Genomic DNA, 27,784 nt, shown 5'->3' with positions numbered 1-27,784 from the left:
CACAGCAGAGCAGTTGCACTCAGTGATGGTGGCACATGTACAAGACCTGAGCAAGCTCAAGTCAGACAAACCCTTAGCATGAAGTGAGGAGTTGGTCACAAATTCCCACCTCTAGCTGAGGAGCTATAGTCAACTGACAGCAGCTAGGAGAGAGAGAAGGGGAGGGGGTTTCCTTGAAAACGTAGCCCCTTGTACTATACATGGCCACTATGCAGTAGGATGACCCCACATCCAAGAGTATGCGAGCAGCACAAATTGGACTTGATTTTTTTAATTAAAGGGGGAGATGGACCTGGAAGAAGTTGGTGAAGGGGTTGAATGGGATCCGAACATACTGTATGAAATTTTCAAAGAAAAAGAAATTATTTAAAAAAAAAAAAAAAAAAAAAAAACATGAAGTGACAGGAGGTAGGAAGGTTCAGGTGGACCTGAAAGGAGTTAGAGGGAGGAATAAGGAAGCATGATCAAAATACATTGAAATTCTCAAATTAGTAATAAAATTTTGAAAGACAGAGTATTTTAAACTATAGAAAATAAAAAAAAGTAATAAAATTAAGGCAACCTATCAAAAAAGAATTTGTCACAGATGGAAAACAATCTATTTGCTAAGATATTTGTTACACACATGTGAAAAATAAAAAGATAAATTAATTAAAAGTGGAAAAAAAGTAGCTACCTAAACAAAATGACTTAATAAATAAGTAAATTATGGCACTTCTACCTTACCAAGCAACTTAAAGAAAACTAAGCAGGGATGTAGAAACAAGAAGCAGTGAAACCCTGATACAACGTTAAATGAAAATAAGAAGGGCTCTAAAATTTGTATACATTCCTTTTTATTTCAATAAAGATATATGTATTATATCACTTTTTATTGTTCTTGTGCCAGGTGGTGGTGGCACATACTTTTAATCCCAGCACTCGGGAGGCAGAGGCAGGCAGATCTCTGTGAGTTCGAGGCCAGCCTGGTCTACAGAGTGAGATCCAGGACAGGCTCCAAAGCTACAGAGAAACCCTGTCTCAAAAATATTTTAAAAAAAATTGTTCTTGCAATTTATCTTGTTTGTTTGTTTTTGCCATGTTGGAGATTAAACTCAGGGTCTTACACATGCTGGGCAAGCACCCTACCCAGCCTGTATCTGTAACCTAAGGTTTTAAGAATCTCACAATTCACAGCATACTTACCAAATATTTTAACAGAAATATGAAATATATATAATATAAAGTCTATGAAACATATAGTGTGACGACTCAAAAGGAAATAGAAAATTTTCTCGGGTTAACTTAGACATTTTTATGGGAACTGTGTGCCTTGCAGACAGCAGAGTTTTCCCTTCAAAGAATGGTCATGAATCATTGCAAACAGGGAATAGACTGTACAAAGATGGGTTTGGCAGATTACAGAGCTCACGTATGGCACAGGGACAGTGTGTCCAGACAGACAAGTGGAGGCAAGTCCAGAGGAGCCTCAAACTAGCAGTGCCTCCATCTCTATGTGTTGAGACAATTAGCATAAGTCACCAACTCTTTTTCATAGCATTTTAAGCAAAATAATTACATAAATTCTTTAGGAAGAGTACCCTGTTAATAGTGTTGGAGATGCCAGGCAGAGTAGGTAATTGGAGGAAGAAAATTAGAGGGAAAAGGAAAGAAAGTGGAATTTGTAGTTTTAGCTGATAAAATTATAGAAATTTGGGAAAATTTGTTTTTAAATTATTTTTAAAAGCTCTATCAAGTAATACACCTTATAGAAATACAGGATGTATATCAAAAATTCTGATGTTTGTGAGAAAAATTACAGAAAAGGGATATCAGATGGGAGAAGAGATGTTCGAATTCACAAAAAGTCAGGCACTGCAAAAATATCACATGCATCATGTCCTTTATTATACAAATAGCAGGTGAAATCATTAACATGGGCTAGTAACAGAATAGCTACTATTTGGGCCTTAAAATCAGAAGGTTGAAAACAGCTCCAACATTCTTCTCACATACACACAATCCATACACACAAATAAAGACATAATGTTGCTTTACACTTCTTGTCTTCCTAAAATAATTTGGTATCACAATATTTTTAAAACAAATTTAAATCCAAGTAGTTTGAGTGTTGTTCTGTATTTGCCTTATTATTATCAACAAAGTTGGTGGTTTTTATATAAGCACATATCTAATAAAATAATGTTTTAAAAAATTGTAGCTTAGAAAATTGAAAGAATGTGTAAAAACATAAATAGAGAATATAATGTGTCATACTAAAACAAACTTTGTTAGTAATAGGAAAGAGTTATAGGATGACAACCAGTCTATTTTGGATATTTTTAAATTTTATAAATAATGAGATGCTAAATTATTTTAGGAAGATAAGAGCTGTAAAGCGTGGAGAATCCTAAGGGAATCATGTTGCTCTTGGAATTTAAAAGGACTGATCAAAGGTTGAATCTAGAAGCTCACCAACGAGCTTCAGTGGCTGAAGACTGACCAGACCAGTCTAGCCAAATTGATGAACTTTTCATGTCATTTGAAACTCTGTCTCAAAAGAACGAAGTGGAGAGCTCCTGAGGAGGAACAAAACCCATAGTTAACTTCTGTCTTACACACACACACACACACACACACACACACACACACACACACAGAGAAAGAGGGAGGGGAGGGGAGGGGAAGGGGGAGGGAGGGAGAAAGAGCTCAAAGAGAAGCACCAGGACTTTATGCCATAAGGAGAACTGTAGCCAGAAGTTTTTCTGTGTCCATTCGGTTCCTGTGGCCTCACGGTCCCGCTGCTGCTCAGACCCAGATGAACACACAGAGGCTTATATTAATTATGAACTGTATGGCCTATTGGCTCAGCTTCTCCCTAGCTAGATCTTACATCTTAAATTAAAAACATTTCTATAAATCTATACTTTACCATGTGGCTTGTGGCTTACAGGTATCTTTACATCTTGCTTCTCCTGGCAGCCGGCTCACAGCATCTGCCTTGTCTCTCCTTTCTCTTTCTGTTTGGATTTCCCACCTGCCTCTAAGCTGCCTTGTCATAGGCCAAACAGCTTTATTTATCAACCAATCAGAGCAACACATATTCACAGCATATAGAAAGACATCCATAGCACTTCTCCTTTTCTTTTGTTTTTAAGAAGATTTTAACTTTAACATAGTAAAATTACATGTAATAGAACAGTTATCAAGCAAGAATCACAGTTACAATCATACCACAAGAGCACTTGCTCAGCTATGTTCATATCAGCATTGTTTGTAATAGCCAAAACCTGGAAACAACCTAGATGCCCTTCAACTGAAGAATGGATAAAGAAATTGTGGCACATATACACAATGGAATACTACTCAGCAGAGAAAAACAATGACATCATACGGTTTGCAGACAAATGGATCGATCTAGAAAAAATCATCCTGAGTGAGGTGACCCAGACTCAGAAAGACAAATATGGTATGTACCCACTCATAGGAAGATACTAGATGTGGAACAAGGATGACTGAACTGCTACTCACATCACCAGTGAGGCTACCTGGAAAACGGGACCCCAAAAAAGACATGGAGAAATGGATGAGATCTACATGAACAGCCTGGTCATGAGTGGGAACAATGAAGAGCGACGGTCGAGGGAAAGAGAGTGGGAGATCCTAGCTGGATCAAGAAAAGAGAGGGAGAACAACGAATAGGAGACCATGGTAAATGAAGACCACATGAGAAGGGAGGAAGCAGAGAGCTAGGGAGGCCCACGGAGATCCACAAAGATACCGCCAGAAAAGACTGCTGGCAATGGACGAGAGACGGCAGGAACTGACCTACCCCGGTGATGGGATGACCAGACACCCTGTTAGTTGTGCCATAAACCCCATCCAAGGAAGGTCTGAGGAATCTGGATGCAGACATCCATGGCTGGGCCCCTGGTGGAGCACTGGGAGTCTAATTAGTGAGAAAGAAGAGGGTTTATATGAGCGAGAATTGTTGAAGCCAGGGTTGGATAAAGCACAGGGACAAATAGCCAAACGAATGGAAGCACAGGATCTATGAACCAAAGGCTGAGGGGCCCCCAACTGCATCAGGCCCCTGAACGGGTGAGACAGTCATTTGGCTTGATCTGTTTGGGAGGCAGCCGTGTGTTGGTGCCGGGTCCTGGGCTTGTTGCATGAGTTGGCTGTTTGAATCCTGGGACATATGCAGGGACACTTGGCTCGGTCTGGGAGGGGGGACTGGTCCTGGCTGGACTGAGTCTACCAGGTCGATCCCGGTCCTCAGGGGAGACCTTGATCTGGAGGAGGTGGGAATGGGGGGTGGGATGGGGGGAGGGGGAGGGGGGCGAGAGTGGGAGAACAGGGGAATCTGTGGCTATTATGTTGAACTAAATGATGTTGTAAAATAAATTTACTTAAAATAAAATAAAAAAAAAAAAAAGAATCACAGTTACAATATGTAGTCTGTTAGTATTTGGCAAAAATTAAATAAAATATTTTATCACCTTATATTTATGAGTTTAAAATTTTATATCTAATTTATCTTTTATCATAACCAAGGAAAATTATAGCTATCTAGTCTTTAACTACATCAAAGACCCCGGAAGGATATAATATTACCTAAGTAAACAGGAAAAGCATTGTAATCAACTTCCAAAAATCTAGAATGACAGAGACAGCTCTCTGCCTGGACAGTCATCCAAAGTTCCTCTGTAGTGTTGGAGCATCCATCTTTAGCCCTTAGGCCTAGTCTCAGTCACTTTTCTGTGTCCTGGAGAATATCTTGCAGTTTCCTCTGAGAAGCAGGAACATGAAGGACCATCTCGTCTCTTTTTTGGGAGGGTGTGGGGTGTGTGTGTGTGTGTGTGTGTGTGTGTGTGTGTGTGTGTGTGTGTGTGTGTGTGTGTGCTGGAGGTGGAACCCAGAACCTTCTGCATGGTAGGCAGGTATTATGTACAGATATCCCCAGTCCTATAAGATCCTAAACAAGGGGTTAGAGAGTTTCATGCTTGATCTGAATGCCCTTTTTTTTTCAGTTGTCCATCAACATATGCATGAATAAATAATGAATGAAATTATGATGTTGTATGGCAGTTTTTTTCAAGGTTAAAAACTTTCATCTTGGAGAAAACTCTTTAAGACATAGGGTAGGAAAAGGGAAGGGAAACAACAGGCTATTTTAGGACAGAATGTTTATCAGAAAGTGAAACAAAGGATGTTCTAAGGGGAGGTGAAACAAAATAGCTTCAGGAAGTCACTGAAACTGACCAGATTCACCAGTCCCTTTCTTCCACAAGAGTGTATGAGCCTAGCTGCCTGGGAGACTCAGAAACTAGCTAAGCTGCCTGGAAGATGTTAAGACCAATTGAGCCACCAGGAAAGGACACTTCAGCCTGCTGAGCTGCCCCCAGGCTGTGCAGTGTGCTACAGGTTTCCAGCTTTGGTAAACTGTCACCCATGTTTTGGGTGTACTTTGGTGATATATCTGTCTTTGAGTCATTTCTGCTCTTGTAAGTAATCCCTCACTCAGATTCCTATAAGTAACCCCAACAAGACTCATTGGTTCACCAAGTTGGACTTTGGTGATATCCATATTTTTGTCTATTGCCAGTTCTGTATCTGTAAACGGTTGTTCAGGTCTCCTCAGGAATAGTGTCACATAGGTACTGACACACAGTGGAGTTTTATTCAGCAATAAAGAGGAACGAATTATTTACAGAAGAATGGATTGCATGTTTTCTTCCACATGCTGAATTTAGAAGGAAAATAAAGTACATAAGAAACCACTTGGGATATGAAAGGCAATAAGGGGGACAGGGAGTAAGATAAAAGTGAATGTTATCAGAGTACATTATATGCATCTATGAAAAAGTCACATTGAAACTTTGTTCAATTAAAATATACTCCAATAAAGATAATTGAAACAGGAAATCAGATTAGGCATAATTCATATTATGGAAAAGACACCAAAAATTATTATGAATTAGATTACAAGTTATTTTTAATTTGGTCAATGTGAGGATAGCATGATGTATGTATGTGTATGTATATACATGGAAAAGAATAAAAAAATGCAGCAATGCAATAAGACACAAAATCTCTAAAGAAGGATAGATAGCCAGAAAGCTATCTAAAGGAATGGGAAGGGGGTGGCAAAATTGTCCAGTATGTAAAGGTACTTGCGACCTAGCCTGATGACCTAATTTCAATGTTCAGAAATCACATAGTGAAAGGAGAGAACTGACTTCTGAAAGTTGTCCTATGACCTCCACATGTGTGCTGTGGTGCATGCATAGACATGCACATGCATAGACATGCACACACACAATAAATAAATAGATAAATAAATAAATGTTAAAGGGGACTTGGGGTATGGATGGAGTAACAGAATTCTTATGACTTTTTTATTTTTCTTTTTTATGATGCCGTCTTATATTTTGCTAACATTTAGCAATATACTAGTAGTATCTATGAAAGGGAAACAAATTCCAAAAGTAAAGTCTACATTTTACTTTAAAAAAAAACATATTTGGAGGTGATATCATAACTAAGTCAGTAAAGTGGTTGCTGAAAAGCAAGAAGACTGGAGTTCATGGATTCCCCAGATTCCATGTAAAAACTATTTGTGGCATAAGGCTCCTGTGACTGTGACCCCAGCAGTTGGCAAGGAAGAGCCTAGAATCCCTGCACTCACAGGCCAGTCAATCTGTGAGCTCCAGGTTTAGTGAGAGACACAGTCTCAAAAATTAAGATGGTTAGCAATCTTGGACATATACCCAAAGGACGCTCAATCATACCACAAGGACACTTGCTCAACTGTGTTCATGGAGGCTTTATTCATAATAGCCAGAACCTGGAAACAACCTAGATGTCCCGCTGAATGTCCTTCAGTCCCCAACAGAAGAATGGATAAAGAAAATGTGGTACATGTACACAATGGAATATTACTCAGCTGTTAAAAACAATGACATCATGAAATCCAAAGGCAAATGGATGGAACTAGAAAAAAAAAACATCCTGAGTGAGGTAACCCAGAACCAGAAAGACAAACAAGGCATGTACTTACTCACTTATAAGTGGATTTTAGCTATACAGTAAAGGATAACCATGCTACAATCCACACCCAGAGAGGCTAGGTAACAAGGAGGGCCCAAGGGGGACACTCTGATCTTCCTGGGAAGGGGAAATAGAAAAGATTTCATTGGTGGACTGGGAGCGAGTAGGGATGGGTTACATGAGTGTTCGGGTGGAGGTTGGGTGGGGATCAGAGTATTCAAAGCCAACTGGAAGAAGGGGGCATTTGGGGGTCAGGTAGAAATCTGGTGCAAAGGAAACTCCCAGGAATCTACAATGATGACCCCAGCTACAACTCCTAGCAATTGCAGATAATGTAGCCTGAGCTGGCCATCTCCTGTGATCATGCAAGACTTCCAGTGAAGGGACTGAAACACCAATCCAGCCACATAACCTTCGTTCTGCCTATGGGATGTACTGGAGTAAGGGTGGTGCAGAGATTGTGGGAGTGGCCAACCAATAACTGGTCCAGCCTGAGACCCATGCCATGAGAGTGAGCCTACCCCTGACACTGCCTGGAGTGCCAAGACCCAGACTGTATGGACCAGTATGCTGTACTCATAGATTGGTGCCTAGCCCAATTGCCATCAGAGAGACTTCATCCAGCAATTAATGGGAACAGATGCAGACCTACAGCCAAACATTAGGCTGAGCTAGAGGAATCCTGCAGAAGAGAGGGAGGAAGGACTGTAGGGGCCAGAGGTGTCAATATCATCACAAGAAAACCCACAGAATCAACTAACCTGGGCTCATAGAGGCTCACAGAGACCGAATTGGCATCCAGGGAGTCTACATGGGACTGATCTAGATCCTCCACATATATGTGACAGTTGTGTAGCTTGGTCTTCTTGTGGGACGCCTAACAGTGGGCACGGGAGCTGTCTCTTACTCCTTTACTGGCTTTTGGGATCTATCTCTCATACTGGTTAGCTTTGTCCAACCTTAATACAAGGCAAGGTGTTTAGTCTTACTGCAACTTGAATGCCATATTTTATGAATATCCATGGGAAGCCTGCACTTTTCTGAATAGAAACAGAGAAGGAGTAGATGGGGAGGGCGGAGGGAAAGTGGGAAGAGGGACTGCTAGGAGATGAGGGAGGGGAAACTGTGGTTGGGATGTAAAATAAACAGATAAAATAAGGTAGACAACAAGTGAAGAAGACGCTCAGTGTCGACTTCTGAACTCCACACACGTATACACATGCACCCATACACACATACAGGAGCATATACACACAAATAATACAAAATAAAGTAAAGAGACAATTTTGATCTATTTTAGTTTAATGTAAGAAAACCATTAATGTTAATTATATAGGAAATGTAGGCATTTAAACAAGGAACAGGTATGATCAGCAGATGTCTGCAAGCAGTATATAAATAAGCCTACTGGAAAAAATCTTTTTTCCTGTCCACCCCCAAAAAAATCTTAGCAATGGGTAATTTTTAACTATATGACAAAATTGCAAGTATATATGAAAAATTGTGCCTCTGACCTTTTAAATTAAAAAAGCAGGTTTTAGCATGGCATCATGAACAAGACCTGTCTAACCTGACTAATGGAGCATGTGATTAACACAGAACAAAAAAATGGAAATTAGAGATGTGGAAAAGCATAGAATAGTAAGCCTTGTAACTGCCTGGATTATTTCTTCTCACATTAGATCCTAATTACCCATTTCCATGTGAACTCTGCTCTTACCCATAAGACTCTTTTGGTTATTTTTTTAAGGATATATACCAAACAAAACTACCAGAATAGTTCTCACCAGAAACCAAGAAGAGATCCTTATTGCTCTGTAGGTACTACCAAGATGCCCTTTAAGGTTTGATAGATGGCATTCAAGCCAGATTCATAGGAATTACTCCCTACACAGGAATCTGGCCTGAGGAGAGCTAAGATAGCAGAGATAATTTACAAACCCTCAAATCAGGGCTATTTTACATATCTTCTACTCTGACACACATTCCATTTGGGAATATAGCACATAAGTTATAACACATAACTATCGAGAAGGCCAAGAAAGAACTATTAGAAGTTTACCATAACAGACTAGATGGACCTGGAAGAGTGCCCAGGTTCTTAACACCACTGGCTGCAATAATTACCACAGCAGCCACAGGCTGATCTCAGCAGATGCTCACCACTGCTCAAAGACACCTTATAGGAACTGTCAGTGCTTGTCGGTCAGCCTTCCTCTAGGCAGCATACAGGCAGTTTCTAGCCCTACTGAGAACATATGTAATGTGATAGCTGCAACAGCCACTGCTGTATCTACAGAATACCCTTAAAGCCAAGTGCCTGGTGCTGGGGGATGGGTCATTTGGAAAACGCTTGTCATATAAGCATGAGGACCTGAATTTGACCCTCAGCATCCACATAAAAGCCAGGAATGCTGGTGTTCATTTGTATGCCCTTCATTTGGGAAGGTGGAGACAGGAGAATCTCTGGAACTTTCTAGTCTGCCTAATGACAAAGCTAAAAAACTAAGAGACCTTGACAAGAATAAGGTGGATGGCTCCTGAAAAATGACTCCCAACATTGTCCTCTGGACAAAAGATGTGCTCACAGACACATAATGAGTGTGTATGTGCACACATACAGAGAGACAGAGATAGAGAGACCTATGAGCAATGCATCTGTTGCACACCTATCCTAGTTCTTGAATTAGTGAGCTTTGGTTAGATTTTTAAAGACTTTTAAAATTATTTTCAATTATACATTTGCATGTGTGTCAGTATTGAGGTTTGGGTACATGAGTGCAAGTGTCTGCGGACTTAGAGGGCATTAGATGCCCTGGAGATGGAGTTGCAAGCAGGTGTGAGCTGTACTGAGGTACCGTGACCTGAATTCAGGTCCTCTACAAGAGAAGCAATTTAAACCAGGAGGTGGTGGCGCATGCCTTTAATCCCAGCACTCGGGAGGCAGAGGCGGAGGCAGGCGGATCTCTGTGAGTTTGAGGGAAGCCTGGGCTACAGAGTGAGATCCAGGAAAGGTGCCAAGCTATACAGAGAAGCAGTTTAACCACTGAGCCATTTCTCTTTTGTTGGATTCTCATCTCAAGAAAAATGAAAGCTTTCCATGAAACAAAGCAGAATCTTTAGTGACTATCATGAAAGGTTATGCTTGAGTTCATAATCTGAAAATGTATATTCCTAATTACTACCTAAATTAATTATATTTTGTTAATTGAAATTATTTCTAAGAACACAGGCAAATACCAGGGACAGGAAATACGGTTCCGTGGCACAGTGCTTGCTGAGCACACACAAAGCTCCACCCAGTATGACGATTTCTTTAAAATTAAATATCATAGGAAACCTGTGTGAACAACTCAACTACAGGCATATTGAACTCCAGATATCAGAGCAGAAAGGTAGAATTGTGTTCAAGGGGACCACGGGGTTAGCCTGGTTCTCTTAAAGCTAGTATTCTTGCATCAGTGAAACTGGAGAACAGCAACTCCAGCATAAAGAAAATGCCAGGGGGGCTGCTGGACTGATTTGTTTTATGCAAGTACCATTTAGACAACACTTTCATTCCCTGTCTGTAGTATTATGATTATTATTATATAAGGAAAGCAAAACAAATCAAGGTAATGTTCTAAACCAAATGTGGGAGGTTCAAATTTCATCTCTACCCTCTCTTTGTGACTGAACAACTTAAGGATTCTGAATCTCAGTCCTTCAATTCTAAAATGGGGAGCACAGGAAACTACCTCTCTGGTAGGAAGTAATCTCTAATTCTTTTATAATGATCTGAGTTTGGTTTATGACTGACACATGATGGCTCTTTTTAAAGAGAGTTTTATTTGGAATGAAAATATAGAGTCATCTCTTCCTCTTCCTCTGGAGAGGGGGCAAAGGGTAGGGGGGAGATGTTTACTTAAAATACACAAGAGCTTGCCTTGCTGTGAAAACCTTCCTTGGTAACAATGACAAAAGCTAGATGGTAGTTCCAATCTAGACCCTAGGATAGGGCGGGAAATATTCCATTTTATGATTATTTAAAGAATTTGTATCTTCTTCAAAGCACATGAGGTCTAACATGGGGTCTAACAAAACAGAGCCCTTGTGGAGTAATTTCTGCATGTGCACAAACTTCTGCTCTTGGGTCTCTGTGCATGATGTGTTTGTAGAGAGTTGAGCAACATAACTCAATCAAGAGCTAAAATGGCTGTCTGTAGAGCGCCAGCCTGGCTGACAAATGTGCTTTGTCCGGTAAACATTCTTCTTTGAATGAATGATTCAGACTCAAACTGCATGTTGGTAACTATATTTTAAACCAAAAATTCCTCACATAATAAATACATTTTATGGACATTAACTTCAATTTTACTTCAGAAAGCTATTTACAATATAAATAATTATAAATGGAAACACTTTGCAAGATATCATTGACATAGCTATTATTTTCTACTTTACATTCCAAAGTAAAAGTTCAAATTACAAGTTTATACTACAATGTCACTAAAAACTATACATTGCAAGAGGGTATTTTGAACCAGTATCTTCTCTCACAAATATAATCCTTTTTATAGCATGTCAGTCAAAAAACAAGCATAAAATATTTTATCTTTCTTGAAGTGCCTCTTGTTTCTTTTCTTTTTTTTGAAATCTATTCCTTTGAAAAGAAGTTACAATTATTGGAAAAATTTGTGCATGCCAATTTCATTTCTTTTGAAATATAAACACATCTTAATTATTGGGTAGAAATTTAATATGATCTGGTGTGTCTAAGATTATCATACCTCTTTCCTTGTTTATGAAGGCAAAGTTTACACAGCAAATCCCAGTAAATAAAACTACAATGATTAGCTTAAAATTATGAATTAGAATTTCTTGTATGAATCATCATACATTCACATTGGAGATAGCACATTTATAAATTCTCAAAGTAATATAAAAGTCATTGTGTGTGTGTGTGTGTGTGTGTGTGTGTGTGTGTGTGTGTGTGTGGTATTTTCTGCACAGTGCACAGTCTTAGAGAAGGAACGCTGAACAAATGTCTATATGGAATTGAGTGTCATCTTACCTTTTGAATGTAAGCACTACCCGTACAACCTTTGTGCACAAGAAATAAACACTACTCAAAACTTTCCCCCAAGAACATTTCCTATTTATGATACACTTGCATGTATCCACAGCTGTTCTGTCACTCAATTAAAATGTAGAATGTCTTATCCACCATATATTTTCACAGTAAGAGCTAGCCAACAGATTTTTACCTACAGTGAAATCCTTACTCACAAAAACCTGACATTTACATGAATGCTCAGTTACTAATTTGGAGGACTTACGTTCTTTGTTAAGTCATTCAGAAAATTGGATATGTGTCTACATCTATCATTTGAGTGAACTAAGAAGCCAAAGCCAGACATTCGATTTTTTTTTTTAAACAAGAAGGACTGTACCACAGTGTAAGCTATTCCAGGCAAGATAAGTGATTCCCAGTCAAGTCTTCAGCTTTCACTCTGTCACTCTCAATTACTGCTAGCACTAATACATCATATAAATAGCTTAGTGATTAACTGGTTCTGAGAGAGAGAGAAACAGACAGAGAGATACTGAGCAAAAGACAGAGTTATGAAACAGCAAGTCTGTATTCAGAGTGTTTCCAGCTATATTATCATGTGATCTAGATCTTGTGGGGGGCTTTCATTTTATTTAAAAATATCTATTCATACTTTCCAAATAATCTCATATTAGAATTAAAGTCCACATAAAAAAGAAATGGAAATGGAACATATTATCCTTTTAAGGAGATATCATTCAAGCTTATTTTAAGTGGGATTCTCTGCCCAAAGGCAGCATGTGGCAGCAGGGTGCAGACGTTAAGAATAGTATTTGCTGGGAATACTCCAGCCCTATAAACTAGAATCAGAAAATAATAAGTAGTTTTCTGTATGAACACTGAAGAAATTGTTTATTACATCCTGTCTGGTTTTGAATGTCCTATCAGTTTTGACATAGTGTCTTATACAGGCAAGTACAATTTAGAAATGCTGTCACATTAGATTTTGCATGTGATGTCAAAAGATTTGTGGAGCCAGAGCATACATAAATGTCTGATCTACATTGTCTCTGACCTTAAAAATACATCCAAAAAGAATATATCAACCTTATGTTCTCAATAATAATTTTAACAGAATTTTCACAAGGAAGATTGGGGAAATAGATATTTCATTGGTCATACACAGTTTTAAATTTTATCTTGGTAAAAAAAGTAAATGGGCATCAGAGATAGTCTTACTATTTCCAGATAAATTTGGCTTTTTAGAAACTGATGAATTGTGCATGTTGTAGTGATATAAATGGATGTAACATTTTTATGAATTCCCAAAGTGATAGAAGGGAACAAGCTTCTCAGGCTTTCAATTTTTTAGCAAAGATGGGAAAAATCAAGGATTAAAAATAAAACTAATTTAAGTTTAATTTTAATTGCTTGTTACTGGGAATGTGTTTATTTTACATCCCATATTTTTAAGACAGATAATAATTCTTTATGAGCAAATATGTTCCTGGAGAGAACAAAATAATGTAAATTACAAATACATTTTATGTATCTATATGAACAGTAAGAAGTCACCTAGTTGTAAAAGGTCAAATAATTTTGAGTCATTTAAATAATCATGCCATTCTGCAAAACAATGTAAGATATATATATTGTGAGTCTATGAGGCATTATATGCAATATTATAAAATTGCCACTGCAAAATTGACATTTGTTTAATTAAATAAATGGCTAATGTATTTTAAATGGGTCAATCTACCAAGTTTGTTAACCAAAATATAATTTAGAAGATTCTGTCTTTTTTTGAAAAATATTTGTTCTGGCATTCTGGGGAGCATTGCTCTTCCTTATGAGGCTTTGTCTGTGGAGTCCACAATTTATTTTTGTATGTTATCCTCCACATCAAAAACTCCACTGGAATTCCTTTAGTGACAATCTTCTCTTTAGTGTTAGTTCAAATTCCTAGGTTCTTCTTTCTATTTGTTACAGAAGGTACCTCTGATACCCACCAATAGAACTTACTTGTATAAATTTTCTGCCCAAAATACATATTTATCAAATATTTGTGTCTTGTCTACAGAATTCTGCAAAACCATCACCACTCTGAAAACATTTCTCATGTTGAAATTTTATCCAAATCATCTGTCCTGTGTGTTTCTCAGAAATAATTTTCTCAAAATTACTGAATATTTCTCTTATGGAGTTCAAATTTTAGTTTTCATTGTCCTTTCAGCATTTTTGAAAGTATATTTAAGTACATACGCTATTTTCTCACTGACTTGCACCTGTCTTCATTTTCATTGATAATATTATTCTGTTATACTGCAGTAGTTAATTTTTTGTAGCCTCATGTACAAACAACCCAATATTCAACTCTAAGTTTCCTGTCATACAGACTGTCACCAAATGACTGTGTTGAGTGATGAAAATACAGTATGAATCCCTGAGTGTCCAATACCATGTAATGTTTTCATACTCATCAAGTCCTTCCAGTACATTCTCCCCCTTAAATATGGCAAAAGTAACAGGCATGGGAATCCCGAAAAAATATTATGCATGTAACTTTTCTAACCAAACATGTCATTTTTCTTTGAATAGTAGAGAATAGTGCATTAAGTAAATCTTACTTTTTTTTCTTCCACTTCATAAATTTCTGCCATCTACATTTGGCTGTATCTAAGAGAGAATTGACTATAACTCCTCCTGCCTGAAAGAGACCACACATTGCCTAAGTAACAAAGTATCTAGACCTCTGAATGTATGGAAAATCCAGAACTACCAGTCTTAAAAACTCATAGCAGAGTTTTAACTGTTTACAAGTTTACTTCCATTGCACCAATGAATCACAGAACCATAGACAAGAGCTGCCTTTCAGACCAGAAAACTGGGATGCAGGGACTGTGAGTGATGTATCTATGATCCCAAAATTAAGTGACAGGAAAGAGCATAATGGAAACCCAGAGATCTTAGCATCTAGTTTACTGAACTATTTACATGGACATAGGAGCAAGTATGTTGTTTTCAGTGTCTACAAACAGCAAAGAAAGTCAACATTTTTCATGTGAATTTCCCATGCACCTTTGGAAGCACTTGTCTATCTGCCTAAGCTTTTATCTTAGACTCTCTCTCAAGAGGCTTTTCACATATGACACACTGTCATATCTGTGTTTTCAAAAGTTTTTAAACACTTATCCTGTTGTCTTGTAGTACTTTACAGAGCTTCCTTAGTTACTTTTGCACTTATCAGCATTTTGTCTGGGTAAACTGGTTTAAATTTCTTATTTAAGTGTTTTTGTACACTAGCCCCCAAAATGTTGTTTACCTGTTTCAGTCTCAAAAGTTATTTGAGATTTAGTATCATTCTACACTGCTTTGCCCTTTCCTTCACTAAACCACTTACAATTGAGTAGGCTATGTTTTTTACATGTCTCCCAACATTTCAATGCTGTGGCTTAGAAAGATCCTTACTGTTGTGTCAATCCAATCCTGGTCCATGTCTAACTCAAAAATAAGGTGGAAAATTACTGCTTCCTGATTGCTTGTAATGGATACCAGGTGAAAACACACTTGTGTACTGTAACTAGCACCATTTCTCTAATGAACCAAATGGGTGGAGTAGTTTAAAACCATGAAGAAGAAGAAACAAGTTTACAAGACATACCCTTCTCTTCTTTAGTTATTTTGAGAACTGGTGTTTCCTTAAGAAGCTTTATGTGACAGGTAAGGAAAAGTACCCATTTTGTGTATTTATGCATGTGAAGTATACATAGCAGTTTGTAAGTAGCATAAGGTCTATGTGTATGAATTCTATTAGATTGTCACGACACAATGTTTTCATTCATCAGCCCTTCCAAGTAGCATATATGCTTAATTTGTATTAGTATTTCTCAATTCAAATATATCTATTATGGTTCTGCTATAATATGTGGGCAATTTCTATATTCATTTTAGCTCAATTATCTGTGTATAACCCTGAATGTTGGTACTGTTTTTGTTTTGTATCCCCCCACCCCCACCACAGGAACTCATGTCAAATAGCCAGAAACTTTAATTTAGACTTTCTAACAATCCGTGGTATAGTAAATGCTGCTAATGGGGTATTAAACTATAAATGTGTTTCAGAGACCCTTGAAAAAACAAAATATCTTAGAAAAACATCAGCTTCCATTGGTTATTATAACAGATGTTCCCTTGTGTCCTTGTGCTGGGTCTGGTTGCATCCTCAGGTGGGAAGTTACATCAAAGTGTGAGCCATTGCAGCCCAAGGAATAGTTTCTAATAGTTTCACTGTCATATAAATGCTCCAGGGCATATCCAGTTAATGTATAGGCATGCTTATCAAAATACTGCCGGTGGGAGCCAAAGCAGTTTGGAGAAATGGCAGGATGCTCTCCTGTTGTCTGATGAGGAGACATATCTGAATGTAGGTAGTCTTTAGCCAAGATCAAACTGGACTTTGTAATGCGATCAGAACTGGGACTACTTATCCGAGACAGTGCAGTGGGGCTGTTGTCATAGTCATTGTCATGAGGGCTGAGCATCTTTCCCTCTCTCTGCTGGACATGGTCACATGGTGAAGTGCTGGCAAGAGCAGAGCTGTGGCAGACTTCCCCTGCTGGTGGGGCCTGTTGATAGTTTGCAAAACAGATGGAGTGTTTTTTCCCAGCTCCATTAATGGACACCAGTTGGTCTGGAGGAGCTTTCCTTAGCTGTAATCTATTCTCCTCCTCTTTAATCATCTGCTGCGTGGCTCTTATGAGAGTTTCAATTTTGCTAGGTTCATGTGGGCTGTTTTGATACTGTTCGGTGCGGTATCGGTCACCTGATTCACTGGCTGACCCAGGGTCTGGAGAGCTGACCACGCTATCTTCATCCCAGTGACCTCGACCTACATCATAAAAATTAAAAAGTAGATAATGTCAAAGTTCACACACACACAAGTGCATTTCTTTCCTAGAAAAAAAAAACTTACATCTTTCATTTTAATGCAATATTGGAAATAAAAACAGGCCTATATGACAGAATATTGACATTTGTACAAGAATTCAGATATATGTTGGATTCATATGTAATCAATGGGTTTCAATTGCAGATAACATTTATAAAATGCTTCTTAGAAGATAAACTTCATTCATGAGTTGTGAATGTCAATTAGTAAAACAGCAAAGTACATTCATATTTCCCTATGCATGTATGTTATTGGACATACACATCTACAAATAATATGAGGAAGGTGAATACAATTTGTTTTTATTATTAGAATGTTTTCAGTTGCATTTAAAGAAGACAATTGTACAAGCTGAACTATTATATTTTTTAAAAAGTCATTGAAAATTTTTAATAATTCTTGGTTTATTTTAAATGAGATTACACTAAAGCTCTAATGTTAGCTTTTTTAAAAAATTGGGAGTTGGTACAAATGCTTGTATATGGGTGTGTGGATGGATAGATGATATAGCTATAGAGATATGTTGTCATAACTAAAAGTATAAATACTTTGTTACCAACAGTAGGGTAAACATATTAGCTTCGGATGTAACAATGGAAACTTTGGTTATTTCTAAAACAGAACTCCTATTATTATTGAAACAAAGTCTTGAATAAATAAATATTGACATTTTTAATAACAACTTGTTCTTAACCAAGGTGGCAGATCTAACACCGAAGAGTAATGTATTCAAAATATATTTCAGAAACTGAATTATTCTCGGTCTGAAAAAATACAAAGTGTAAAACTAAAAGAAAGCAGAGACATAGGAACCATGGAAACTGCTTAATTTTGCAGAAGAGTCCTATATCACACAGACCGTTGCTCCTTTCCTCTTTTCTTGTTTTATTTCTAACATTTTCTTCCAGCCATATAGGTTAAGCCATATAGGTTTGCTTCTCACCTTTATCTAGCAAAAAATTACCATTACCAGACTACCAAAATGTTCCTTGTTTCTTAACAGGTTGTTTACTCAAAAGAAAAGCAGAAAAATAAAATGCAACAATGGAAAGAAGTTAAAATTGCTCATGGAAGTGTCTGCCAGGGGACATCGTGATGAGGACATGATCTAGCACATTTCTCACGCTAAGAGCAGGGAGAAAATTAACAGGGCCTTTATAATGTCACTGACTTTTAATAAAATAGGGAAATTATCAAAGACATGCCTAGAGCTATACTTAGAATGATCAGGATAGACTCCTAACTCATTTTTTAAGAAGTAATTACTAAACTAATTTACTTTGTAATATACAGAATAATTTAGTTTGAAGAAAGTATTACCCATTATCAAAGTTTTAACACTAGTCCATTTCTCTGGGCTGGTAAAGCTGTGTAACTATCCCAAGGTGAAAATCCAGATGGTTTCTCCTTTTTTTTTTTGTTTTGTTTTGTTTTGTTTTGTTTTTTCGAGACAGGATTTTTCTGTGTAACAGCCCTGGCTGTCCTGGAACTTGCTCCATAGACCAGGCTGGCCTCAAACTCACAGAGATCTGCCTGCCTCTGCCTCCCCAGTGCTAGAATTAAAGGCGTGCACCACCACTGCCCTCTCCACCTTTTTAAAGGTAGTATTTTGCTTGTCATGGTGATGGGAGGCAGTACTGGGACTTGATTCCCAGAGAAGCTATACACGTCTGCACAAAGCCATAGTCCACTAAGCAAAGACTGCCCTGTCCAACACAGCAACAATGCCCTTGCTGATAGACAGCTGCTGAGAGGATACCTAGGAGAAGACACTGAAAACTCTAAATACAGCTGCAAATTCAACAGATTTATAAACTGTTGATGTTTAATTTCTATTCTTTATGGTTTTTAAAATGAGAAATTTTTTTCTCATCTGTCATAAATATGCTAACACTACCAAAATAAATACACTTAAGCTGCATGGACTTAGTTCTTAAAATGCCACTGGTGTGGGTTTCTGTAAATCAAAGGCAGAAAATCACTGGGGTCAGTCTCTCCAGTGCACAGCCTCCTGCTGGGGACCTGGTACCCCTCAAGCTCTTACCATGGATTCTGTGGACAGAGGTGATGTGCGGCATGCTGTTCTCATAGGTTTCTCTGCTCTCCGGGGAAACCTTGGTAAGCGGCAAGGCTGCTCGAGAGCCCCACCAGGGATCTCTCCCAGTTGGTGGTGCTCCTAAGAAGTACCTGCCTGCCTCGCAGCGGCCCCCCTCACAGGCTTGAGTGTGGAAGTGCCTGTCATCCACCAGCCTGGAGTGGTCCAGGGCAAAGCCATAGCAGAGAGAGCTGCGATCTGGGAACTGCCTGTAAGCACATGACACTTCGTGCTGAGAAACAGGCCTCTCTGCGTCCAGGAGCTGTGGGGAGGCAGTATCAGTCAGGGGACTTCCACCCCACTGGCTGTCATGGTCAGACTCCGATCTTTCAGTGTGGAATCCCGAATACTGAAACCAAAGGGGACAATATCAATAATAAATAGATTACATTTTTTTAAACCTTTATCCTGCAATTATTGAAGGTCACGTAGGCCTGAGGCAGTCAAAGACTCACTGTATCACTAAGGTACCCATTAACTTTGAACAATTTAATTAGCTAATACCCATACAGAAAATACTCCTGGCTGTTGAAAGAGATAAAAAATAATAGCAAACATCGAAGTCCTAGGCACTAAATGGAGTGAATTACCCCAGCTAGTTCTAATAACCCTTCAATGTAATATCAATGTCCTCAGTGATGTCGATAAGGATGGCAAGGCACAGAGTAAAATAATTGGCCAAGACCACAAGGGAGGACTGAATAACAAAACCAAGACTCAAAGCCAAATTCTTAACCACCACCCAAATGAACTTCCCTAAATAAGAGTCCAAGAAATTTTCTTATCTTATATCAGTTTGCTTTTCATGTTTTTTTTAATAAGATTAAAAACTACAGCTTAAGGTACCAAGGTCCTGAGCTTTAATCATTTTGTTAAATTCTATTTGTTTAATTATTTATTTTTTATTGTGTATGGGGGGATGTGTGAGTATATGGATGTGAGTGTGAGTGCCCACATAGGCCAGAGGCTTTGAATCCCCTGCAACTGGAATTACAGGTGGTTGTTAGCCATCTAACATGGGTATTGGAGATGAAACTTCAGTCAGCAAGAGTAATATCAGCTCTTGACCAATGAGCCCTCTCTCCACCCTGAACAATTTTGCTAAACCATTAACTCTGTGAAAGTTGTGCCATATACATTGTGAGTATATAACAGAATAGCTACCAAATGCTTTCCTAACTCAAATGTAACTTTCAAAGTCTTGCTCCCATGTAAACCTTGTTCATAGATAGGCTTCTGAAGTTCAGTTACACACAGGATCACATGGGAGGAACACAGGTCATCTATCTTTGTTGGAATTCTGCTGCTCATCTTCTCCAAACTATATCATTGGATATTGAAACAAAATGTAAAACTCGAGCCAGCAGGATGACTCAGTGAGTAAAATCATTTGCTGCCTAGAACTGAATTCAGTCCCCAAATTTCATAGCAGAAAAAGAAAGACAACTCCCACGTGTTATCCTTCTAACCTCCACATGTTCATGGTGGTACACATACAGTGTAGCTAATGCACATCCACATTCACACATGCGTATTACACCTATACACATAAGTGCACAAAAACATGCGTGCAACAATAAAAATTTGAATGTAAAAAATAAATAATATAAAATGTTTCACAACCTCCCAAGGAATGTGCTCAGTATCAGAGTCCCCCTAAGCCACTAAAATTGGTACAAGAAGGTACTCTGAATACCACCAGAAGAGAAAGTTAATCATCTACCCACATCAGCCACAACTCCTGGAACATACAACAGTGACCTGCATACAAGATAGGCTGGTACAATAGTAGTACAAAAGTGTTACAAAAGTTGTAGGAGTAACCAACCACTCTTTGATTGAATTTAAGGCCCATTCTATGAGCTGGAACCCAGACCTGACACTGATGGGGTAGTTAAGAACTTGAGACTGCATAGGCCCAGGTCAAAGGGAAAACCAAGAACTATGATTTTGCAACCATAACAAGAAACACAATAAGAAAGTGATTCCTGATGACATTCTGCTATATCCATAGATCAATGTCACACTCAGCCATCATCAAAGAAGCTTCTTTCAGTAGATGGGAACTAACACAGAGACACAGAACTGGACAATGTGTAGAGAGTAAGAGACTTTGGAGCACTCAATCCAAAATGGGATGTCTTTATTAAACCATTCCCCTCAAGGATCAGGTGTCTATGACTGGACTGCTACTCACATCACCAGGGAGGCTACCTGGAAAACAGGACCCCAAGAAAGACACGAGGATCGGCCAATGACGGAGAAATGGCTGAGATCTACATGAACAACTTGGGCATGAGTGGGAGTAATGAAGGGCGAGGGTCGAGGGAAAGAGAGCCTGTGGGAGCGGGAGATCCCAGCTGGATCAAGAACAGAAAGGGAGAACAAGGAATAGGAGACCATGGTAAATGAAGACCACATGAGAAAAGGAAGAAACAAAGTGCTAGAGAGGCCCACAGAAATCCACAAAGATACCCCCACAGTAGACTGCTGGCAATGGTCGAGAGACAGCCGGAACTGACATACTCTGGTGATGGGATGGCCAAACACCCTAATAGTTGTGCCAGAAACCCCATCCAACGACTGACGGATCTGGATGCAGAGATCCACGGCTAGACCCCAGGTGGAGCTCTGGGAGTCTAATTAGTGAGAAAGAGGAGGGTTTATATGAGCGAGAATTGTTGAAGCCAAGGTTGGATAAAGCACAGGGACAAATAGCCAAATGAATGGAAACACATGAACTATGAACCAAAGGCTGAGGGGCCCCCAACTGGATCAGGCCCTCTGACTAGGTGAGACAGTTGATTGGCTTGATCTGTTTGGGAGGCATCTAGGCAGTGGTACCAGGTCCTGGGCTCATTGCATGAGTTGGCTGTTTGAAACCTGGGACTTATGCAGGAACGCTTGGCTCAGTCTGGGAGGAGGGGACTGGACCTGCCTGGACTGAGTCTACCAGGTTGATCTCAGTCCTCAGGGGAGGCTTTACCCTGGAGAAAGTGGGAATGGGGGATAGGTTGGGGGAAAGGGGAGGAGGCAGGAGGGGGAGAACAAGGGAATCTATGGCTAATATGTAGAACTGAATGGTATTGTAAAATAAAATAAAAGGAAAAGAAAAGAAAGGAGAGAGCTAGGGAGATGGCTCAGTAGATAAAGTGCTTGTCATACAAGGATGAGGACCTGAGCTAGGATTCTCCAGAACTCATGTAACTAGACATGCAGCCGTATGTATCTGATATCTCAACACACAGAAGCAAACACAACTCTGTCTCAAACATGGTAGGTGCAATGTGTGACCCAACAGCCAAGACTGTCCCCTTAACCTACATGTATATCTGCACATACACCTAACCACACACACATGCACACACACACACACACACACATACACACACACACACACACACACACACACACACACACACACACCATACACAAACAAAAGGAGAATAGAAAGAGATAAGAGAAAACACAAACCAATGTTGAAAGCAAGTCCACGACACGTTTTCTCTCTTAGCCTACCTACTACATGACGGGGTAGGGAATCTGGGCTCTACTACCTTTGTCACTAGTTGGTTGAACAAATCACATGTGCTGGGCCTTTCACAGAACAAAGCAAAGACTCGACCTTCTACCAGGCCTACCCTGAGCTTGACTCTTCCCACTTGAATACAAGTAGGCAACTCTACCCATGGTGCTTGGGAAGAGAGATGAGGCACCCAGGTTCTTATCAAGCAACCAAAAACTATGTTAATAGATGTCACACTCAGGACAAACCTAAATGCAAATTCCAGGTTCAAAATTCTTCCCATGACCATTCTTAAATTATTATTTCAATTATTTTCCAAATACACATAAGAGCTATCCACATTTTCCATTAACAACAACAGAAAAAAAGTCCAACTTAATCTCCTTGCAGGACTGTAGATGGAAGACACCAAAGTACCCCCAGTTCTAATTCCTACATCACAACTGCCACCTGCCACAAGCCTTTTCTCCTAGTCATGCCAGCCTCTTTCCACAAGACAGCAAGTTCTCTTTCAGCAAAGCAAGTTTAACACATCCTGGTCTAGCTGAGTGGGGAACTGAATTTGTGTTTTCTTCAGCAATGCTTGCCTCAGAGAAGCTCAGCTATCTGTACTGTTCCAAGCAGGGAGTTGTCCATGCATCACTTGTTTTTAAAAAAGTATAAACTAGAACTATTTTTGAAGTGCTCCAGTCAAGATTTCTGAGCCCTGTTGAGTGGAAGAGGCTTTCCCTGAGTGTATATTGGAAAGTAATATCACAGCAGAGAATAGTCTATGAATTGCTCATGAAGAGAATCCAACAGGAGGCAACCTGGGCATACATGAGGTACATATTTCAATAGCACTGGAAAAGAATCTGAAGGAAGCCTCTTGTCAATAGCCTGGAAACCAAAACAATAAAGACACTACCCTGAGACATTGAATCAGGCAGAGGAGGGTGGCTGATCACTCAGACTATGAACTTAAACAGTTTTGACACTACAGATGGAGTCTAGATATAAATGTTTGCTTTTTAAGGAAAATGTGTGAACTTATACCAGCACACAAAAATAAAGCTCTGATCCATAGTTACTCCTCTTCTTTTTTCTGGTTTAGGTTAGCTTTTATGTGTGTATGTGCTGTTTTGTTTTGCTTTGCTTTGCTTTGTTTTTTTTTGTTTTGTTTTGTTTTGTTTTGTGAGATAGAGTCTCACTGTATAGCCTGAATTGTCCTAGAAGTTACTGTATAAATCAGGCTGGTCTTGAATTCATATAGATCCATTTGCCTCTACCTCCCTAGTGCTAGGATTAATGGCTTGCACTACCATCCCTAACCACACTTACTTCTTAAAATGAATTGTACTGGATATAAACATTGTTGTGAATACTAAAACCTCGTTGTTTGATATGAAATATTTTTTAACTTTTTGAACTATTTTTATTTTTTTAGATTACTACAATTACATCATTTTCCCTTCCCACCTCCACCTTGATCTGGACTATTTTTCTTTAATTAACCTGCTGGTTTCATGTAATGCTATTTGTATGTGTATGAATTTGTTGCTGACCACTTGCATTGGTGATTTGAAATATTTCAAGTCAAATATTTGGGGAAAGACAGAAAAGGATGTAGAGAATGACTGCAGTGAGTTCTGGGTACAGAGAGTGCTGTAGAAGAAAGCTTCTGGTCTGCCTCAGTTCTGCTTTTCCATTTCTATCTCCTTACATTTACAAGGTCTTGGGCAGATGATTTAATTTCTTTTAACAAGAAAAAGGACCTGATAGCAGTATTCTACCAAAGGCTAAATCAGAGTCGCCTCACTTAATGGAAGAGGCATTTGGTAGAGAAGACAGACTTATTTCCTCACTCATTCCTACTGTAACTTCCAGGGTAACCTTGGCCAAATGACTTCTTCTTCTCTAGCCTCTTCTGTAAAATGATACATTGCATTACATGAGGTTTTCTCTGATGTTTCTTTCAATTGTATTATTTTACATATACAAAAGTTAATTTGGTGTCCTCTCTACTGTTGAAACATACTTTCTACATCTATCCCTATATTTAATTCATTTAAAGAAGATAATTACTAGATAGGATATTCAGATGGAAAACAATCATATGAAACTATGTTCAACAACATTAGTGACTAGGCAGATGTGAGTTAAAACCACAGTGATTTATCATAGTATGTCCATCAAGTTGGCTAAAATTGCAATAACATAACACCATATGCTGGTAAAGATGAAAGGAAACAAGGTCAAACATGCCATGCTAATGGGAATGTTAAAGGAGATAGCCACTCTGAAAAAACAGTTTTTAAAGCTTTATAAAAACCTAAATGTACAATTACCATATGCAGTCTGGGCCTTCCCCTCCCCCACAATGTGAAAACTATATTCATATGAAAGCCTGCACACGAACATCTACAGTCCACACCCAATTTCCAAGCTCTCTCTCATCATTCTCTTCTATTTAAAATTATTTTTAAATGAATAGAACTTACCATGTTACCAAATTTTAAGTGAATACTTTAGGTGAATTTTCACAATGCTGTGTCGGTAGCACCATCCCTGGACTGGTCATGCTGGAAAGCTGGCCTCCTTAGCCACCAAGTGATAAATCAGCCTTCCTTCTTCCCACCAGCCCTTGGCAACTGACATTCTACTTTCTACCTTCATGAGCTCGACAGTTATAGGTATCTCAAACATGTCTTTTTCTAACTGGCTTATTTGACTTTATGCCCTCAGGTTTATCCATAATGTAGAATACATCACATTTTAAGCTGTGTAATGGTTGATTGTTTGCTTATATGATATGTTTTACCAATCCATTCCTGTACTGAGGGCTTGGCCCGTTCCCATTTTTTTATAAGCTGTTATAATAAACATATGTATACAGAGATCTCCGATTAGGGCCCAATAACTCCTATATAGACCTCACTTCAGTTGGGGGTAGGACAAAAGTGGAACTACCGGACTATATGAAAATTCTACTTCTCATTTTTCAAGAAATTGTCATACTAAATTTCCAAAGCAACCACAGAAATTATGCATTCCTGCCAACACCACAAACCCCAAAGTAATAACATCTCTGTACACTCAACACTTGCTACCTCCTCTGTGTGCGTGTGTGCATATGTATGTGTATATACATGTACACATGCACACTCATGTGTTGATTGTAGCCATTGTAATGAATGTGTGAGGCAGTATTTTATTGAGGTTTTCATTAACATTTCTGTAAGATCAGTGATCTTGAAAATTTCCATGAAAGTATAGGTCACTGTATCTCTTTTTTGAAGAACTATTATTAAAATCCTTTGTCTATTTATATGATGGTTTGGTTTTTCTTTTGGAGTTTCTATACCAGCTTTGTTTCTCTTTCTTTATTTTTTTTCAGAATGCTAGACAATCATTTTGTGATTGAGCTGTATCAATAATCTAGCCCTAATTTAATAGTCAAAAACTAGAAACAAAGTAGTGATCCTTCAGACTATAGATAGCTAAGTAAAATGTAGTGTATCTCTACCATGAAACATTATTCAGCAATAAAAGATAATGAAGTATTAATACATACAACAACATAGATTTCCAAAGAGTTATGCTTAGGACAGAGAAGATTGTATAATTCCAACTATATACCATTATTTGGTATTATTTTGTTTTCTCAGAACTGGAGATTGAACCCAGGGTTGTTTACATGCCAGGAGCTATATCTCCAGCCCTTCTATTGCTCTTTTTTTAAAAAAAGACAAGTTCTCATCATGTTGCCTGGTTTGGTCTTGAGCTCACTTTCTAGACTAGGTAGGTCCTGACCTTACAATTCTCCTGTTTCAGCTTCCTGAACTCCTGAGGTTATAGGTCTGAGGCAATAAATACAGCAATATAACATTATTGATGACATGATTAAAAATAGATATAGAAATCTATAGGTGCTTGTTAGGGTTCAAGAACAAAACCAGGTACAGAAGAAAAATTGCTATGACTATTAAATGGAAACTTCTAAGATCCTTGTGGAGTAAAATTTTCTCTGCCTTGACAATAACAATGCAATATCATGGTTATGATAATGTACTGCAATTTAGTGAGAGTGTATCATTATATGTTGTTCAGATCTTAGATGGTCTTTTAATAAGAAACCCATAGCCAGATATCAGGGTGAAAGTTGAAAGATCAAGGAAGCAGAAAAGCCAGCCACTAATTCTTACTTCTACGAAATCCTCAGCCTAAAGAGAGTGAGTTTCTGTTTCCTCATACCTTATATACCTTTCTCTGCCCTGCCATATTACTTCCTGGGATTAAAGGTGTGTGAGCTTCCCAAGCAAAGGCATGAGATTTCAAGTACTGGGATTAAAGGTGTGTGCCACCACTGCCTGGCTCTGTTTCTCTCCTATACTGGATCAATCTCTTGTAGCCCAGTGTGGCCTTAAACTCACAGAGATCCAGACAGATCTCTGCCTACTGAGTAATAGGATTAAAGGTGTGTGCCACCACTGCCTGACCTCTATGTCTAATCTAGTGGCTGGCTCTGTCATGTGATCCTCAGGCAAGTTTATTAGGATATACAATATATCATCACCACAATTATAAATATGTGTGATAATTCTACTAAAATCATACATAAATTTACAATTTTATCAGTTACATGCTTCAATTTCATATGAACTTATATTTGTATCAAAATTAAATTTTGATTACAGTAGCAATAACATAAATCAGTAAAATGTAAATAAATATGCCACAGGGCATTCAATAACCATAATGTAAAATAATATGACAGTGTTATCTACAGATTAATGCAATCCCCATCAAAATACCAACACAATTCTTCACAGACCTGGTAAGAACAATACTCAACTTCATATGGAAAAACAAAAAACCCAGGATAGCCAAAAGAATCCTGTACAATAAAACAACCTCTGGAGACATTACAATCCCTAACCTCAAGCTCTACTATAGAGCTACAGTAATAAAAACAGCTTGGTACTGGCATAAAAACCGACATGTGGACCAATGGAATTGAATTGAAGACCCTGACATTAATCCGGACACCTATGAACATATAATTTTTGACAAAAAAAAAGCCAAAACTGTACAATGAAAAAAAAAAGCATCTTCAACAAATGGTGCTGGCATACCTAGATGTCAACATGTAGAAGGCTCCAAATATATCCA

The 27,784-nt window shown here is 38.5% G+C and overlaps 1 protein-coding gene across 1 annotated transcript in view; it reads right to left on the bottom strand.

Annotated features, from left to right (window-relative positions):
* Positions 1 to 11,265: 11,265 nt before the first annotated feature.
* Sim1 (SIM bHLH transcription factor 1) overlaps positions 11,266 to 27,784 on the bottom strand; it is a 79,989-nt gene continuing 63,470 nt past the window's right edge. Inside the window, exons 11-12 of the mRNA XM_028860263.2 lie at positions 19,057 to 19,456; positions 11,266 to 16,952 (exon numbers count right to left, since the gene is read on the bottom strand). Of these exons, the coding sequence (XP_028716096.1) occupies positions 16,222 to 16,952; positions 19,057 to 19,456 (1,131 nt within the window). The 3' untranslated portion in view covers positions 11,266 to 16,221. The remainder of the gene's footprint in view (positions 16,953 to 19,056; positions 19,457 to 27,784) is intronic.

The sequence above is a fragment of the Peromyscus leucopus genome, chromosome 8a, assembly GCF_004664715.2.
Source record: "Peromyscus leucopus breed LL Stock chromosome 8a, UCI_PerLeu_2.1, whole genome shotgun sequence".
In the NCBI taxonomy this organism is placed as follows: Eukaryota; Metazoa; Chordata; class Mammalia; order Rodentia; family Cricetidae; genus Peromyscus; species Peromyscus leucopus.
The sequence above is the reverse complement of the archived record's forward strand: the minus strand, read 5'-3'. Positions and strand labels throughout refer to the sequence as shown.